Source organism: Rhea pennata, chromosome 8 (assembly GCF_028389875.1).
Source record: "Rhea pennata isolate bPtePen1 chromosome 8, bPtePen1.pri, whole genome shotgun sequence".
Classification (NCBI taxonomy): Eukaryota; Metazoa; Chordata; class Aves; order Rheiformes; family Rheidae; genus Rhea; species Rhea pennata.
Window position 1 is genome coordinate 37,989,639 of NC_084670.1, and position 17,301 is coordinate 38,006,939.

At 45.6% G+C, this 17,301-nt stretch overlaps 1 protein-coding gene across 1 annotated transcript; it reads left to right on the plus strand.

The window, feature by feature from the left end:
• The first annotated feature begins 8,736 nt into the window (after window positions 1-8,736).
• LOC134143767 (olfactory receptor 5B21-like) lies at window positions 8,737-9,714 on the plus strand. The gene has a single exon (XM_062582054.1). The coding sequence runs from the start codon at window positions 8,737-8,739 to the stop codon at window positions 9,712-9,714; it is 978 nt and encodes a 325-aa protein (XP_062438038.1).
• Window positions 9,715-17,301: the final 7,587 nt, after the last annotated feature.

The window sequence follows — 17,301 nt, forward strand, 5'->3', positions numbered from 1 at the left end:
TGAGGGTGCTGAATTACAGCTGGGCTGCTGGTGTGGTGGAGCCGATCCTGGGGCACTTGTCCATCTTGGATGGGCAGGCTATTCAGGGCTAGAAATGCTTTGTCCTTCCTTCCACCAACCGTTAGGGGCTTTTCCTCTCCCCTTTCTCCTAGTCTTATAGGATTTGGTCTCCATCCCTCAGCTTTCTCACATTTGACTCTCACTCATGCAGTGGGGAGGGCGGGGACCTCAGTCATTCTGGGCTGACTATGGAAACCTCTCTTGCTGGTATCCATCATTACAGCCTCCAGGGAAAGCCTAGGAGATGAGTGAGAGTGTAAAATGCTCATCCATCCCCAGAGTTCTCTGGACAGTCCAGGCATCTGCTTGCCCATCTCCAAACTCACTGAAAGGTCTAAAGGGAGAGAAAGGGAATGGCAGAGACATAATTTTCTCTCTTGCTATTTTTGTGAGAACCCCAGGAAGGGCACCAGACAGAGGGCTGTGTGGGAGCACTGCAAGCACAGCTGCCTGTGCTAAGGTCCAGCTGTTGGGCTGGGGTGTGTAGGGAGGCAGCCCTAGAACCCTCAGGAACCACCACAGAGGAGGCAAAGATGTGAGGAAAAAGATCTTCCCTGTGCTTTTCCTTTTCTCCTTGAAAAAAAATGAAAAGAAAAAAAACCCCTTCTTCACAGTGTTTTCTACAAAGAGGCTGCAATGAGTGGATTTTAGGTATCTGCTGAGACTGAACATGGACTTTCTGGAACAAGTCCAGCAAAGAGACAGAAGGATGATTAGATAATTAAGAGAAAGGAGTATCTGTCATGTGAGGAGAGGCTGCAAGTTCTTAGACTGTGTAGGTTGGAGAAGAGAGGGGGGATTTTATCAATGTGCATAAGTATCAGAAGAGCAGGTGTCAAGAGGATGAGACCAGACTGTGCTCAGTGGTGCCCAGTGCCAGGATGAGAGGCAAGGGGCACAAATTGAAACACTAGATGTAATAAATTGTAACTATTTGTTCATTGTTTAGAAGGAGGTTTTACAACAATCAGGGTTGAGACATGGTGTCAGACAAATAAATTATGGTAAGCACAAAAGCTTATATGACCCCTTGTGGAACTAGTGTCGGGGCCCTAGCTATCTTGCAGGACTATGAAGAGCTGAAGTAAGCAACAAGCTGCTCAGAGGTTTTGAAGGTAAAAGGACAAAGAAAAGATAAGCAGGCGCCTGTAACTTTCTCACAGAACAGCATCCCAAAAAGGGAGTCAACACAACAGATAAGCAAACCCCTGTGATCACTCACAAGGAGACAAACCAAAATAAAGAGACAAAAGAAGACCACGGCCTTCCTCTCCACAACCACCAGAGAGCTTCAGACGACCCCCCCCCCAGCAACTCACACATGCGCGGGACGCACCGGGAGATTACAACGCAGACTATAAGGGGAGGACTGTGTGTGAGGGAGGCGCGCGCCGTTGGCGGAGCTGAGACTCCCCGGCCGCCCAGCGCTGTTTTGCTTGTGGCTGCTTACTTAATTAAATAAATTGTTCACATGATTTAACAAACTCTCTGTATGAATTAACCTTCAAGAGAGTAACTTATGAAAAATTTGGTGCCGTGACTCGGATGAAGGCAATGGACTGAAAAGCTCTTCGGAAGGGGAGGCGCCCCACCGAGTTCGGCGGCCTCTGCCGAGAGCGATTTTCACTCAAGCCCTTCACCGACGAACCCTAAATTAGCCACAAGCAAAAAGGAGCCGGCAACCCCAAGTAATCTTTGTGCACGAAGACCGAATGAAGACTCAGGATTGAGTAAGTGTAGGCCGGTGATCCATTCAGTTGGGGTTGGGTATCCCGGAGTACACGTGAGAGACGTCCAGTAAGGACGAAGCGAGTGCGGACCCCTCGGTAGTGCGGTTCCCATATCCCGCGAGGGACTGGGCCACGAAAAGGGGGAAGCGGTATGTGTGTGTGTGTGTGAAGGTACTCCGGAAGATGGGACAGAAGAAAAGTAAGCCTTCTGGTCCCATGGGTGGGGGAGTTTGTAGTGGAGGCTTACCTCCCATTCCCCCAGATAGCCCACTAGGATTGATGATTAAATATTGGGATGATTCCCCTTCTAGGCGGGGAAAAAGTAAAGTTAAGATGATCCATTATTGTATTGAAGTCTGGGGCAACAAACCTATAAAAGGAGAAAGTGTTTTCTGGCCCCCTTTTGGTTCATTTGAGGAGTGGATATGCCAGGCCCTAAATAGTTACGTAAATTCAAAGGAGCCCTTCAGCTTAGAAGAGAGCGAGTATGCACACCTCTGGATAAACCCGGAGACGAGAACCCTTTTATACCCATTAAAAGAAAAAGGAGGGCGGGGGAAAAAGAAGCGAGAATTAGAGATCCCATTATCGCCACCCCCTTATATACTCCCTCCTATACCTACGGCCCCTTCTCTTCCCGGGCCGACCGAACTTCCGTCCTCGGGGGAGTCGGATGGCGAGGCTAACCCTAGTCCCCAGAGACCAGTAACTAGGAGTCAGACTAGAGCACAGGGGTTAAGTCTCGAAGGAGGATTATATCCACTGCGGGAAATAGCTATGGGAGGACCCCAACCGGGGACGGGATATGTAGCCGTCCCCATTAATTCCGGGGACGTGAGAGATTTTAAGAAGGAAATGGGAAACCTACTAGAAGACCCACTGGGAGTGGCAGAGCAGGTGGACCAGTTTCTAGGACCAAATATTTACACTTGGGAGGAGCTACAGTCCATCCTGGGAATCCTGTTCACAATTGAGGAAAGAGGGATGATTAGGCGAGCTGGCATGCGAATCTGGGACCAACAACACCAGCAAGGTCCGGCAACAGATGTTAAGTGGCCGATGCAGTTGCCTAATTGGAATAACCAGGACCCAATCCATTGCAGTCATATGCAAGACTTAAGAACCATTATCATTCAGGGGATAAGGGAATCAGTCCCAAGGGGGCAGAATATTAATAAGGCTTTTAATGAACAGCAAAGGCGGGATGAGACCCCGACAGAATGGTTAGAAAGGCTGCGAAAAAGCTTGCAGTTGTATAGTGGCTTAGATCCAGGGACTCCTGTGGGAGGGGCCTTACTTAAAACTCAGTTTGTGGCCAAATCCTGGACGGACATTAGGAAAAAGTTAGAGAAAATAGAGGACTGGCAAGATAAGGGTTTAGATGAACTCCTGAGAGAGGCACAGAAGGTGTATGTTAGGAGAGAGGACAAAAAAGAGAAGAAACAAGTACGAATGATGGTGGCAGCAATACGGGAAGGTCAAAGAGGAAGGCCTAGGATGGTGCGTGGGAAGCTTGAGAGAGAAGAAGGGAGAAATGGTCAGGGACAAAGAAATGTGATCTGTTTTTATTGTAATAGAAAGGGTCATATTAAGAGAGAATGTCGACAGAGAAAAGAGGATGAGCAGATGTTCAAGGATGAGTAGGGGTGTCAGGGGCTCTATTTGCTGGGGACCCGAGAAAAAAACGAGCCCTTGATAAAATTGAAAGTGGGTCCCCAGCGTGAGGAAATGGAATTCCTCATAGACACAGGGGCTGAAAGATCTACGGTCCAAACCTTACCTTTAGGGTGTAAGGCCTCGGCAGAAAGGGTACAAGTAATTGGGGCAAAAGGAGAACCATTTGGGGTTCCTGTTGTAAAAGAAGTATTAATCGAATCAGGTTCCAAGATAGGTGTGGGACCTTTACTTTTGGTACCCGAAGCTGAGTATAACCTGTTAGGTAGAGATTTGATAATAGAATTAGGCATAAGTTTAGAAGTGATAGATAATAGACTACAAATTAAATTGTGTCCTCTCCGAATAGAGGATGAACAAAGCATAAACCCAGAAGTTTGGTATACTCCAGATAGTGTGGGCAAATTGAATATTAAACCTTTTAAGGTAACTATAACTAACCCGGGTGTACCAACGAGAATTAAGCAATATCCCCTGTCCGAAGAGGGCAGGCGGGGATTAAAACCTGAAATTCGGAGGTTACTACAACAGGGGCTATTGGAACCTTGTATGTCCCCTTTTAATACCCCAATATTACCAGTAAGGAAAAAGGATGGCAAATATAGATTGGTGCATGATTTGAGGGAAATCAATAAGAGAACTGTGACTAGGTTCCCAGTAGTAGCAAATCCACATACTCTGTTAAATCAGTTACACCCGGATGATCAATGGTACAGTGTAATAGATTTAAAGGATGCGTTTTGGGCATGTCCTTTGGATGAGAGCAGCAGGGATTATTTTGCCTTTGAATGGGAGGACCCGGATACCCATAGAAAACAGCAACTAAGATGGACCGTCCTCCCTCAAGGATTTACTGAATCCCCAAATTTATTCGGACAGGCCCTGGAACAGATTTTGCAGGACTATAATAAAGTGCCGGGAGTGACGTTAGTACAGTATGTGGATGATCTGTTGATAGCAGGAAAGGATGAAGAAGTGGTAAGGCAGGCTAGCGTCCAGTTGTTAAATTTTCTTAGCCTGCAAGGGTTGAAAGTTTCAAAATCAAAGTTGCAGTTTGTAGAGAAGGAGGTAAGATATCTGGGCCATCGATTAAGTGGGGGGACTAAGAGACTGGATCCGGAGAGAATTAGTGGTATCCTGGCTCTGAAGGCCCCAACAACAAAGAGGCAAGTACGGCAACTGTTAGGATTAACTGGGTATTGTCGGCAGTGGATAGAGGATTATAGCGGAAAGGTCAAATTCCTCTACAATAGATTAAATAAGGATGGATTACTTAAATGGACAGAAGAAGATGAAGAGCATTTAGAAAAACTAAAAGAGGAGCTAATGCATCCCCCAGTATTAAGCTTTCCAGATTTAAGAAAGCCATTCTTTCTATTCGTAAACAGCACTGAGGGTACTGCCTATGGAGTACTTGCCCAAGAATGGGCAGGAAGTAAAAAGCCAGTTGCCTATTTATCCAAATTACTGGACCCGGTTAGCCGGGGCTGGCCTAGCTGTCTGCAGGTAGTGGTGGCAGCCGCCTTATTAGTAGAAGAAGCGCAGAAAATTACATTTGGAGGAGAAATTAAGGTAATATCCCCTCATAATATACGAGGGGTACTACAACAAAAAGCTGAAAAATGGATCACGGATGCTAGATTATTAAAGTATGAAGGAATATTAATCTCCTCTCCAAAGTTAACCTTAGAAATGACTTCCTTACAAAATCCTGCTCAGTTCCTCTATGGAGAACCAAGCGAACCCTTAGAGCATAATTGCCTCCGAAATACAGAAGCACAAACAAAATTGCGACCTGACTTGGAAGAAGTGGAGTTACCTGAGGGCGAGCAAATATTTATAGATGGCTCTTCAAGAATAGTTAAAGGAAAAAGGAAATCAGGGTATGCATTGGTGAATGGGAAGACACTCGAGGTGGTAGAATCAGGACCTTTGAGTCCAAGCTGGTCTGCTCAGGCTTGTGAGCTATATGCTATGCTGCGAGCTTTAAAGTTGTTAAAAGGCAAAAGCGGTACGATATACACAGATTCTAAATATGCTTATAGGGTAATACATACTTTCGGTAAAATCTGGGAAGAGAGGGGACTTGCCAGCTCGCAGGGGAAGGGATTGATATACCAGGAACTGATTACTCAGGTCCTGCAGGCTATTAGAGAACCAAAAGAGATTGCTATAGTCCATGTGAAAGGACATCAGCGAGGTTTTACTCCTCAAATTAGAGGAAATAATTTGGCAGATCAGGAAGCTAAACGACCCTGATGAGCTAAGCGGCCCTGATGAGTTTACAGGTTATAAAAATGAGGGAAGACCGTCCAAATTGTGGAAAGGATTTAAAGAAGTTAACATGGTATGATTGTTGGAAGGAAAGGAGTGTCGGAGAAATACAGTGTAATTTCCTCGAGGAAGCGGCTGAGGACGAGGCCCCTGAATATGAACGCTGTTATTTGCACAGACCAGTTTACTCACTATTTTGCTTTACGCCGCTAGAAAAAAACAAGATGGTACAAATGGGTATAAAAGAAGCTGATAAGGGAAAGTGGGTACTGCCGGATGGGCGAGAAGTACTCCCAAAGTCGGTAGCCTTGGGAGTGCTACGGAGGTTTCATGAGAACACGCACTGGGGAACTCAAGCATTGATAGATCAATTTGCTATAAAATACATGTGTGTAGGAATTTACAATATAGCAAAGAGGGTTGTGAATGACTGCATAACTTGTCGAAAGGTGAATGCTCAACATGTCAGAAAAAGAGTGTTGGGAGGTTGAGAACTGGCTCATCGACCTTTTGCAAAAATTCAATTAGATTTTACAGAACTTCCAAAAACAGGACGGTACAAATATATGCTTGTGATTGTAGACCATCTCACATATTTTGTTGAAGCATTCCCTACGGCAAGGGCTACAGCTCAGACTGTGGTAAAAATATTGCTTGAGAATATAATTCCCAGATACGGAATTGTAGAAACAATTGACTCTGATAGAGGTCCCCATTTTATATCTAAGGTGTCTCGAGAAACTATGAAAGCTTTAGGAGTAAACTGGGAATATCATACTCCGTGGCATCCTCAAAGCTCTGGAAAGGTGGAACGAATGAATGGTGAAATTAAAAAACAGTTAACAAAACTTATGCTAGAAACTAAGGCGTCCTGGGTAAAATGCTTACCGCTTGCTTTATTAAACATACGAACGCAGCCCCGAACTGACGTGGGGCTTTCGCCTTTCGAAATGCTTTATGGTATGCCATATGATTTAGAGATGCCTCTTGACCACCCCAATTTGCAAGATACTCAATTACAGCCCTACCTAACACAGTTAATGAGCCGACGTAGAGAGTTACAGAAAAGAGGCCTAGTGGTGCAGCGACCCCCATTAGATATAGCCATACACCGAGTACAGCCCGGAGATAAAGTCCTAATCAAAACATGGAAAGAGACTTCATTAGCACCTCGGTGGGAAGGCCCCTACGTTGTTTTGCTTACTACAGAAACAGCTGTTCGGACTGCAGAAAAAGGGTGGACTCATGCCAGCCGTGTGAAAGGACCGATCCTGGGAGAAGAGTGGAGGGCGGTTCCAGGCTCCGCCGACTTAAAATTAACCCTTAAACGGACTCGATAAGTATTATTTCCCCTGTCCATGTACCGTAACAAGAGAAGGGGCCCCACTCCTAGACAAAGGCTCTCTAACAGATTCCCCTGAAGAACACTACTGCTGCCGAGAAGAACCAATACCTTGTAGTTCGCTGCAACTGAACTGACAAGCGAGGCAGAGGAGTGCAGACAGTGGGGAGGTTAAGAGGCCAGGTAAAACATAACATTAGGAGAAATGGGCCCCGACTATCTCTTGCGGTACACGGGAATTAGCGTTATTATCATGGTCAGCTGTGGTATCCTACAACCACACCACCCCCATCGACTTTTTCGGTGGAGTTTAATTAGATATGAAGATCAACTAATTATACAGCAAGTAACGACAGCAGGTGCCCCTAGTTTCCGCACTACACCGTGTAACCTAACTGCAGGAACAATGTGTTTCAACCATAGCAGGGCCTTTACTACTGTTAATAATAACATTAACTTTCGGACCATGTATTTTTAATAAAATAATGGCAATTGTAAAAAGCCGCCTAGAAGCTGTACACATAATGCTGGTACTTGCTAAGTATGAATCACTTGAATTAGACGATGATGCGGACGCATTAGCGTTGAGTCGCCGGGCGCTCCAGGAATTCAATGAACAAAATAAGTAACCAAAAAGTAAAAGGAGGGATTGTAATAAATTGTAACTATTTGTTCATTGTTTAGAAGGAGGTTTTACAACAATCAGGGTTGAGACATGGTATCAGACAAATAAATTATGGTAAGCACAAAAGCTTATATGACCCCTTGTGGAACCAGTGTTGGGGCCCTAGCTATCTTGCAGGACTGTGAAGAGCTGAAGTAAGCAACAAGCTGCTCAGAGGTTTTGAAGGTAAAAGGACAAAGAAAAGATAAGCAGGCGCCTGTAACTTTCTCACAGAACAGCATCCCAAAAAGGGAGTCAACACAACAGATAAGCAAACCCCTGTGATCACTCACAAGGAGACAAATCAAAATAAAGAGACGAAAGAAGACCACGGCCTTCCTCTCCACAACCACCAGAGAGCTTCAGACGACCCCCCCCAGCAATTCACACATGCGCAGGACGCACCGGGAGATTACAACGCAGACTATAAGGGGGGGACTGTGTGTGAGGGAGGCGCGCGCCGTTGGCGGAGCTGAGACTCCCCGGCCGCCCAGCGCTGTTTTGCTTGTGGCTGCTTACTTAATTAAATAAATTGTTCACATGATTTAACAAACTCTCTGTATGAATTAACCTTCAAGAGAGTAACTTATGACACTAGAAATTCCATGCAAACACAATAAAATACTTCTTCGCTTGAACTGCTTGCCTGGAGAAGCGGTGGAATCTCCATCTTTGGAGATACTCAGTGCTTAACTGGACAGTGTGCTCCAGTGTGTTCAATGTGTCCTAGGCAATGTGCTCTAAGTGACTCTGCTTGAGCAGGTGGGTTAGACCAGATAGCATGCAGAGGTCCCTTCCAAACTCAACTGTTCTGTCATTCTTTGAGTTTTTTTGTGGTTTTTTGTTTGTTTTTTCCTTCATGCAAGATTATATGGCTATTCTTCTGTCAAAAATATTCTTCCTTCATCTTAAATCAAATACAAACAAACATTCTTCTTTTTTCAGGCCTATTTCTTGAAAGCAGGAAAAAGAAAGATAGATGTATGATGGCAATGGAGAAAGATCAATGGGAGAATGGGACATCATCATGGGAGTTCCTCCTGCTGGGAATGTGGAATATTCCCTCACTCCAGACACCACTCTTCCTCCTCTTGCTCATGGTCTACTTGGTGTCCGTGGTTGGGAATATCCTCACTGTTGCACTGGTGGTTGCAGACTGGCACCTGCACACTCCCATGTACTTCTTTCTGGGCAATCTCTCCTACCTGGAGACCTGCTACAGCTCCACCATCTTGCCTCGGCTGCTGGACAGCTTCCTGACTGGGGACAGGACCATCTCTGTTCAAAGCTGTATTGTACAATTCTATTTCTTTGGTTCTTTTGCAGCTAGCGAATGTTACCTGCTGGCCATAATGTCCTACAATCGATACTTGGCCATATGCCAGCCCTTGCTCTATGCAAGCATCATGACCTGGAAGGTCTGTCTCCCGATGGTGGCTGCATCTTGGTTAATGGGTTTCCTTATCTCTACAGCAATCACTCCTTTCTTATCCCAGTTGAAGTTTTGTGGCTCCAAGGCCATTGACCACTTCTTTTGTGATCTTGCCCCATTGCTGGAACTTGCCTGCAGTGACACTAGGAAAGTCACTCTCATTGCTTTCGTATTCAGCTTCTTGGATATAATCTTCCCCTTCTTGTCCACCCTGGCTTCCTACGCATGCATCATAGCTGTCATTCGGAGGATCCCATCCAGTGTGGGCAGACAAAAGGCCTTTTCCACCTGCTCCTCACACCTCACTGTTGTCTCTGTTTTCTACAGTACCCTCATCATTGTCTACACACTGCCCAGAACCCCCCAGCTGAGGCAGCTCAACAAAGTGTTCTCCTTTTTGTACACTGTCCTCACACCCCTTGTCAATCCCCTCATTTACAGTCTGCAGAACCGGGAGGTCAGGGAAGCCATGAGAAGAGTGCTCAGAAAAGCTTTGGCCATCTCCAGAGCTCAGAACATTGCTGTGCCAGGGTCTTAAGACCATGTGTGGTGCATATGTAAACTACCAAGGAGACAATGGGGGAAGATGTTTGCTTGGTGCCAGGAATTGCTCAAGGAGTATGTGAAGCTAAAACAGAAAGGGATGGAAGAGTCCATTAGCAAATATATATATATTAGCATATACATACATACATACATATATATATATATATATATATATATATTTCTCTAAGTCATCTAATAAAGACTGATGAAAAAAAGTGTCTATATGTGTGCTTATAGGTGGTCAAGATGACGAGTCCAATCCGACATATAGAGATATGACTCTCTAATAAGGTCAGATAGTGCAACTCTTGCCATGCCCAGCAATTTCAGATCTCTGTTAATATCCCTGTTTACTGCCTCTTATTTCCCAGCCACTGAACTTCCTTTCTCATCTCTGCTAGAGCAAAAGGTCTCTTCTCCTTCCTTCGGATAAAATTAACTGTCTCAGTGCTGAGGTGTTGCAAACTATCTCAATATCAATGGCTATGCTGTCCTCTGTCAATCTGCTCTAGTGTTTTAAATCACTCCTTTGAAGAGGGAAACTGTGTTGGAGCTCTGCCAAGAGTTTGCCACTTAGCTAAGGCAGTCTCCTGGTTTGCCTCCTTGTCTTCCCGAGTACTGACATGCACTGTTGTCTTTGAAGATGCTGACCTTGAAGGCCTGCCAGCTTTCCTGAGCTCCTCAGCCCTTCAAAGCTGCTTCCCATGGCATCCCACCTAGAATTACCTTCCATAAACACAGGTCTTGTCATCTCCAGTCCTGGGTCTGGACACTGCTTTTCCTCTTCAGTCCTTCACTCCTCATCGGATTTGAAACTCCACTATTTCACACTGACTGCAGCTACAGCTACCACTGATTATCACTTCCCCAGACAGTTCTTCCTTACTAGTGATAGTAGAACCCACTGGGCCTCACCTCTGGTTGGCTCATCCAGTACCTCTGTCAAGAAGATATCTCTGAGACCCTCCAGAAATCTCCTTGTCTGCTTGGGCCCTGCAGGGCTACACTTCTTGAAGATGTCAAGGAGGTTCAGGTCCCCAACAAGAACGAGAGTCTGTCATCCAGAGACTTCCTCAGAATTTCTGAAGAAGGCCTCATCTGCTTCCCCACCACGATTATGTGGTCTGTAACAGTCTCCTGCCACCAGGTCCCATGACAGGCTTCTCCTTCAATCTTTGCCTTCAAGCTCTCAAACAGCCTCTCATTCATTCCATAGAAGAGCTTCTTGCATGGAAGCTGCTTCTTCACAGAATCACCGAATCACAGAAAGGTTGAGGTTGGAAGGGTCCTCTGGAGATCATCTAGTCCAGCTTCCTTGGTCAAGAAGAGTCACCTAAAGCACATTGCACAGGTTTGCATCCAGGCAAGTTTTGAATATCTCCCAAGATGGAGACTCCACATTCTCTCTGGGCAACCTGTTCCAGTGTCCTGTCACCCTCACAGTGAATTTTTCCTCATGTTCAGATGGAATTTCCTGTGTTTCAGTTTATGCTCATTGCCTCTTGTCCTGTCACAAGGCACCACTGAACAGAGTCTCGTCCCATCCTCTTGACACCCTCTTTTCAGGTATTTGTAGATATTGATAAGACCCCCCCTCAGTCTTCTCTCCTCCAGGCTAAACAGGCTCAACTGTCTCAGCCTTTCCTTTCTTTCCTCACAGGGGATATGCTCCAGGCCCCTTATTGTCTTTGTAGCCCTACGCTGGACACTCTCCGTAGCTCCATGTCTCGTACTGGGGAGCCCAGAATTAGACACAGTACTCCAGATGAGGCCTCACCTGGGATGAGTAGAGGAGGAAGAGAACTTCCCTTGACCTGCTGACATCGCTCTAATGCACCCTAGGATACCATTGATCTTCTTGGCTACAAGGGCACTTTACTGGCTCATGGTTAACTTGTCCACCAGCACGCTGAAAGTTCTTCTCTGCAGAGCTGCTTTCTAGCAGGTCAACCCTCTATCTGTACTGGTGCATGGGTTTATTACTCCCTAGGTGCAGGGAGTTGCCCTTTTTGAATTTCATGAGGCTCTTCTCCATCCAACTCTCCAGCCTGTCCAGGTCTCGAACTGCTCCCTGCCAGGAGTGTGGTGGACTTCTAGCTAAGCAAATGGGAGTATTCTCTTTCTCCTGAGTTGAATTGCTTGTTGGGCACTACAGACTGTGCTGAGCCTATCTGGGGTGAGTCAGGAGGAATGCCATTTCCTAAACAGAGGGTGCAGCCCTTTTGGTATGAAAGGCTGCCTCTAGCTGCCACTCTCAAAGGGTATTTTTTTTTCATATAGTTCCAATGCAGTATCTGCCAATGCTGAGAAAGTGCTTTGGACCTCTCTGGTCTCTTTGAATGGCCCTAGACATTTGGCAAATGATTCTCCTCTTCATGACAAATCAGAAAACCTCTGTGTAGACCCCTGATTTGAGGAGAACCCTATTCACCAATCTTTTGGAAACAGATTTTTTTTTTCTTTCCAGAATCACATTCCTCTGTCTATACCTAAAACTAGATACTTCTCCATCTGACTTGTGGCTCCCTGGACAATTGTTGTCAAGGAGTCACATCTGTGGAGCTTTGGGAAAGTCTCTGCTGGACTGTTTGGCCCTGTCCACTCCAGGCACCTTTCATGCTAGGTGATGGTTAGCTCAGATGTGACATCTACCCTGTGCATGGAGATGCCTAGGGGAAATGAATCCCCCCCTGTGCGTTGCTGCACCCTAAACCTCTGCAGTCAAGAAGAGAGCAGGGGGAACATGATTTCTCCCTTCCTTCTCTAAAATGGCTGGGGCTCACACTAGTAAGAGAAAATACCACCTCCTTTTAGACCTGCAATATGGACTTCTTGGAAACCATAAAGTCTTCTTCAGCCACCATGAAGAAATCTCAGTGGGGATGAGAAGCAAATACCATCTGCTATATTTACTTGTTCTTTTTTCCATTGGCCCCAAAAAATGTAAATAAAAATAAAATGTAGGATAAACAACTCCTACATATTTTTTTCTACAACCAGGCAATTTCCCAAGGTTAATTTTAGACCAAGCTCAGTTGTCATTTTCTGTGGAAAGATAAATTTTCTTTAATATATGTCTAGTGAATCATTTTATTTTACACACTCTCTTTTCCTTTGTATAAAAAAGGAAATGATGCTATATAGACATTAACAGCATACATATACCAGTGCTTATAATTAGTAATGCCAGACATTTTTTTGCCGCAAATATATATCTATATGCTAATCTTGCTAAAACTACTGATACTTCTATAAGAACATTTTCCATTTGTGGAAAGAAGATTATATCCTCTCTTTTTCTTCCTACAAACTACAAATGTTATTGTCTGCATGATGCAAACTTGCATTCCTAAAATTTTAGCTAGCCAATAAATCATCTAGCTAAGTCTTCTGCTGCCTACCTCTCCACTGGTACCATAATTTGTCCACCTGCCTGGCTGTCTCTCTGTCTATCTATTTTGCAAGGATTTTGATTCTTCTCTCTGATATTTATCCTGCCTCATCTTTGTGTAATTGGTGGCCAGATTTCCAGTCCAGAGCCTTGTCACTAGTTCCTGTCTGTAATCATCTCTATGCCCACCCTCCTGTGGTCACCTCTATCTTGCTGCCTGTGTCTCCTGATCCCATGCCCATCTCTGTCAATTAGGACTGGATCTGTTGCATGGCCACATTTTACAGTCATTTCAGGAATGAGCATATAAAGCATTACTAAGATACTGAATGACTTGTTGCATGCTGTGACTTTTGGAAACTCCACAGAATTGTTTGCCCTGACTGTATGTGCAGGTGATTGTGATTGCACAGGGGAGGTGTCAGAGGGAATTGGAGCTGACCTGGGAGCTGCAATGCTGCATCCTGTTGTCCTCTGGCAGGGGCTGGGGAGAGGGAAGGTTTCACCAGAAACAGCTGAGCCTGAGGGGACTCATCAGAGAAAGAGCCAGCAGCAGGCTGCCCACAGGGACCTTGGCCTCAAGGGTCCTCCTCCTGCTACGTGTTGGGGAGTCTCAGGTCCCCAGAGGACGTAGACATTTATCAAGTTCATTTGAAATACATGCGTTCAACACTGGCTAGGTTTTCAGACAAGGAAAAGAACAGAAGCTGTTTCATCATGGGCTCATTACCATCATCACACTTAGCAAAACCCTTCCTAGACAATGACCTCTCCTAGTAGACACCCTGCAGAGAGGAAGAGGCAAGAATCATCTCATTATCGCTGCTGCATGCTAACGAGCTCCTGGGGGACAGTTACCAAGTGTGGAAGGCCACGACAGGAATGCAGTTTTGGGGAGGTCTAATAGGGCCTCCTGAGGGCTGTTAGTGATGAAGCTGTTTTGGGAAATCAAAGTGTGCTTCCCTGGGGGCTGAGTAGAGCAGAAAGTCAGAGGCAGCAATTTCCGGATGACAAAGGAAGGAGGCAGAGAGGTCTTTGTTACATGGCCCCTTGGATGGGCCCTACCAAGCCAAGGGACCAGATGCTAATCCCCAGCCTGCCAGAATGGTGATGCTTTTCATCATCCTCAGCCTCAGGTTCCTCCTGGTCACCATGCGACATCTAAAATGCCTGCAATGTCCTTACCCCAATCCTAGGACTGCCCCCCGTCATCTGTCCCCCAGACTGCCTCCCTTCCCCTGACATCTCTCAGCCTTATCCCTCATCTCCCAGGAGTCTGACCCCAAAGAGGTGGTCTCCAACACCTCCAAATGCCACTGCAGAGTGATTCCCCAAGCTACCAGTACCTACTGCTTGAGTGGTGCCATGCAGTCATGAATCATTGCCCACGTTTCCTCACACCTGCCCTTGTCACTTCCAATTCTCCACAAAGAACATTCTTTTTCTGCAAATCCATCTTCTGCTAGCTTCTGTCACTCCATGAAGGCTTCCAAAAATGAACTCATACTCTTCATCCATGGAAAGTAGTGATACCTGTGTAGCAGATAAAAAAAAAGAAAGCAACTGAGAAAAATCCTATTCTCAGTGCGTGTTGCACAAAATACCCTTTGCAGTTCTCCAAAAAAAAAAAAAAAAAAAAAAAAAAAAAAGACAAGAATTCTCTTCCGAAAACCAGGTGGCCTGAGGACAATGCCATCTATATATAAAAGTAAGGCAAGCAGTTTTATATTTTTTATCTTCAAATCTCATTTCCATTACTTCATCCTCAGACCCATGAAACTACCCAGAATAGAGCAGGGAGTTGTGCTACAGCATCTCTGGAGGTGAGCTTCTGTATATCCTTTCTTCTACCTCAAAAAAAGCATACAATAGCTCACTTCCATGCAGTGTGTGCATGGGGAATGCCCTGGCTCTGCAGAGATGCTGCTGTAGCCTTGCAGAAGAGATTCTGAGGTGATTCTCAAAGAAAACATTATCCAGACTTTATTAAAAGCATCACGAGTGCTGCTAAAGCAAGAGATGGATTGCTGCAGATACTTTGTGCCCTGATATTCAGTCTTAATTTTAGCTGCAATTGATGATGCCTTTGTGTAGGCGTTTGAGGTTTGGAGATTTTGGAATCTGAGTGAAAGAAAAAAAGCCAAGAGAAAGGTCACTATCCGTAGGGAGTGGTTCTGCTTGCTCTACCGCTAATGGCAAGCAGTAAAGGGCATGAGATGGGAAAGCAGCTTTGCCAAATAAGATCAAAGACGGAAAAACAAATGGATCACCATTCTCAGATCACAGGGCAACACACCTGACACCCATTCTGTGACAGCTGCAGTGTAGCTTGACCACCTTTGGACATAGCACAAGGAGACTGGCTTTCCTCCTTCCTAGGAGGACAGTGTGGACCAAGATGAATTGAGATTCCAAAGCTCCTCTTTGCATTCATTGGCTATATGGGAGCTCAGGGACCTTTCACATGGAGGCAACAACATGAGAGTCATGCATGCTTGTTTGGGAGATGTTGTGGCATTCATCTGACACAAGATCAGGACTTCATGGGAGGGCAGCAGGATTTCAGGGCTGGGGTGATGGAGATGTTGAGGGAAGAGGTGATGTGATGGCCTAATGGGCTCAGTTGTGGGAGAGGCTATGGGAGGTGGTTATGAAGGGCCCAGGGCAAGGGCAAATGTATTTTTATAGGGGAATCTATGCCATGCTCAGCATGGTAAGGGGTGGTTCCTGCTCTGGGTCAGAGTGCCTGACAGCACTGTGCACAAAGGGGCACCCAGGATCAGCACACCCTCTCGGGCCCCAGAGATATGGGCAAGGATTTCAGAAATGGTTGGAGCTGTTCTGCTTCCATACTCCTAGTCCTTGGACCCTGGGTCCTGTCTGTCAATGAAGATGAAAGCTTTGCTCCCAGTAAGGACCTGGAAGGGGCCTATATTTTACCACTGACCCTCCTCCTCTCAGTAAACTCACAATATGAGGTTGGTGGTGTCTGTTCAGGGCAATCTTCACTCCAGATCTCCCTGCTTGATCCATTTCTGGGAGATCTTCTGTTCTTGCCTCTGAGCTGAAAGGTTTCTGACCATTGAATTCATACTTGTCTTGTCTGCAAGGCAGGAGAAGAGAGGAGGCAGCAGCCCAATGAGCATGGCACAGGCACATTCCATCTTCATAGCTTGCAAGACAGAGACTGGACAAGGAGGCAGACCTTGGGCAAGAGGTTCAGTGGGGTGTGATGGTTGTGGATTGCTTTTCCAAAAGAGTTTTTTTTCTTTGTTTCAGGATGAAAGTGATCTGGCTATGGAATATGACATTCTTTAGGGGTGGGTACTATGTCAGATGATCCCAAAACCTTTGCCATGGAGGTTTACTGCACTGGTGGCAGCATGCAGGAGGTGGAAGCAAGGAGAACCTACAAAGGAGCAATTGAGAAACATAGCCTGAGCATGGAGGGATGGTGTCAGGAAAGCCAAAGCTCAGATTTGAGAGGGCATCCTTTGACACTTGAAGAGCTGAAGAATGAAAGAGTTGATCCATTGTTGAATGGAGTGGGTGACTTAATGAGAGTCGACTCACAGAAGGCTGAGGAACTCCTCTGTGATTCCTGAAAAGATTCAAGGAGAAGTAGAACTACTAGGGGTGGATGAGTATTGCATCAGAGATTACTCATGAGAACTCAGCCTCTGAAAGCCATGGGACCTGACAAGCTGCATCTGAGTGTAGTGAAGGAAGGCACCAATGTCCTTGCAAGGACGGTCTCTGTCATTTTTGAGCGATCAGGGCAGGCATACACAATGACTGGCGGAAAGAAAATTTGAAGCTGTCTTCAGAACGAGCCGTTCTTGACATCATTAATTAATAGTCGAAGGAACAACAGGTGAGAGTTCACTTTACTGAGATTTCAGTGTCTCAGCAAATCATGGAGTGAGTCCTTGTGAAACACATTTATGAGCACTTGGAAAAGAATGCGGCTGGCAATAATCAGCATGAGTTTCCCAAGTTTAACTCTTGCCTCACCAACCTTGTTACCTTCCACAGCAGAACAACTGGATTAGTGGAAGAGGGAAGAGCAGTGGATGTCAATTACCTTGTCTTTAACAAGATTTTCTCAAGACATGATTTCTCAAGTCAGGATGTGATGGTCTACATGGGTGGACAACCAGAAGAACAACATTGATTGGGTGACTAGGC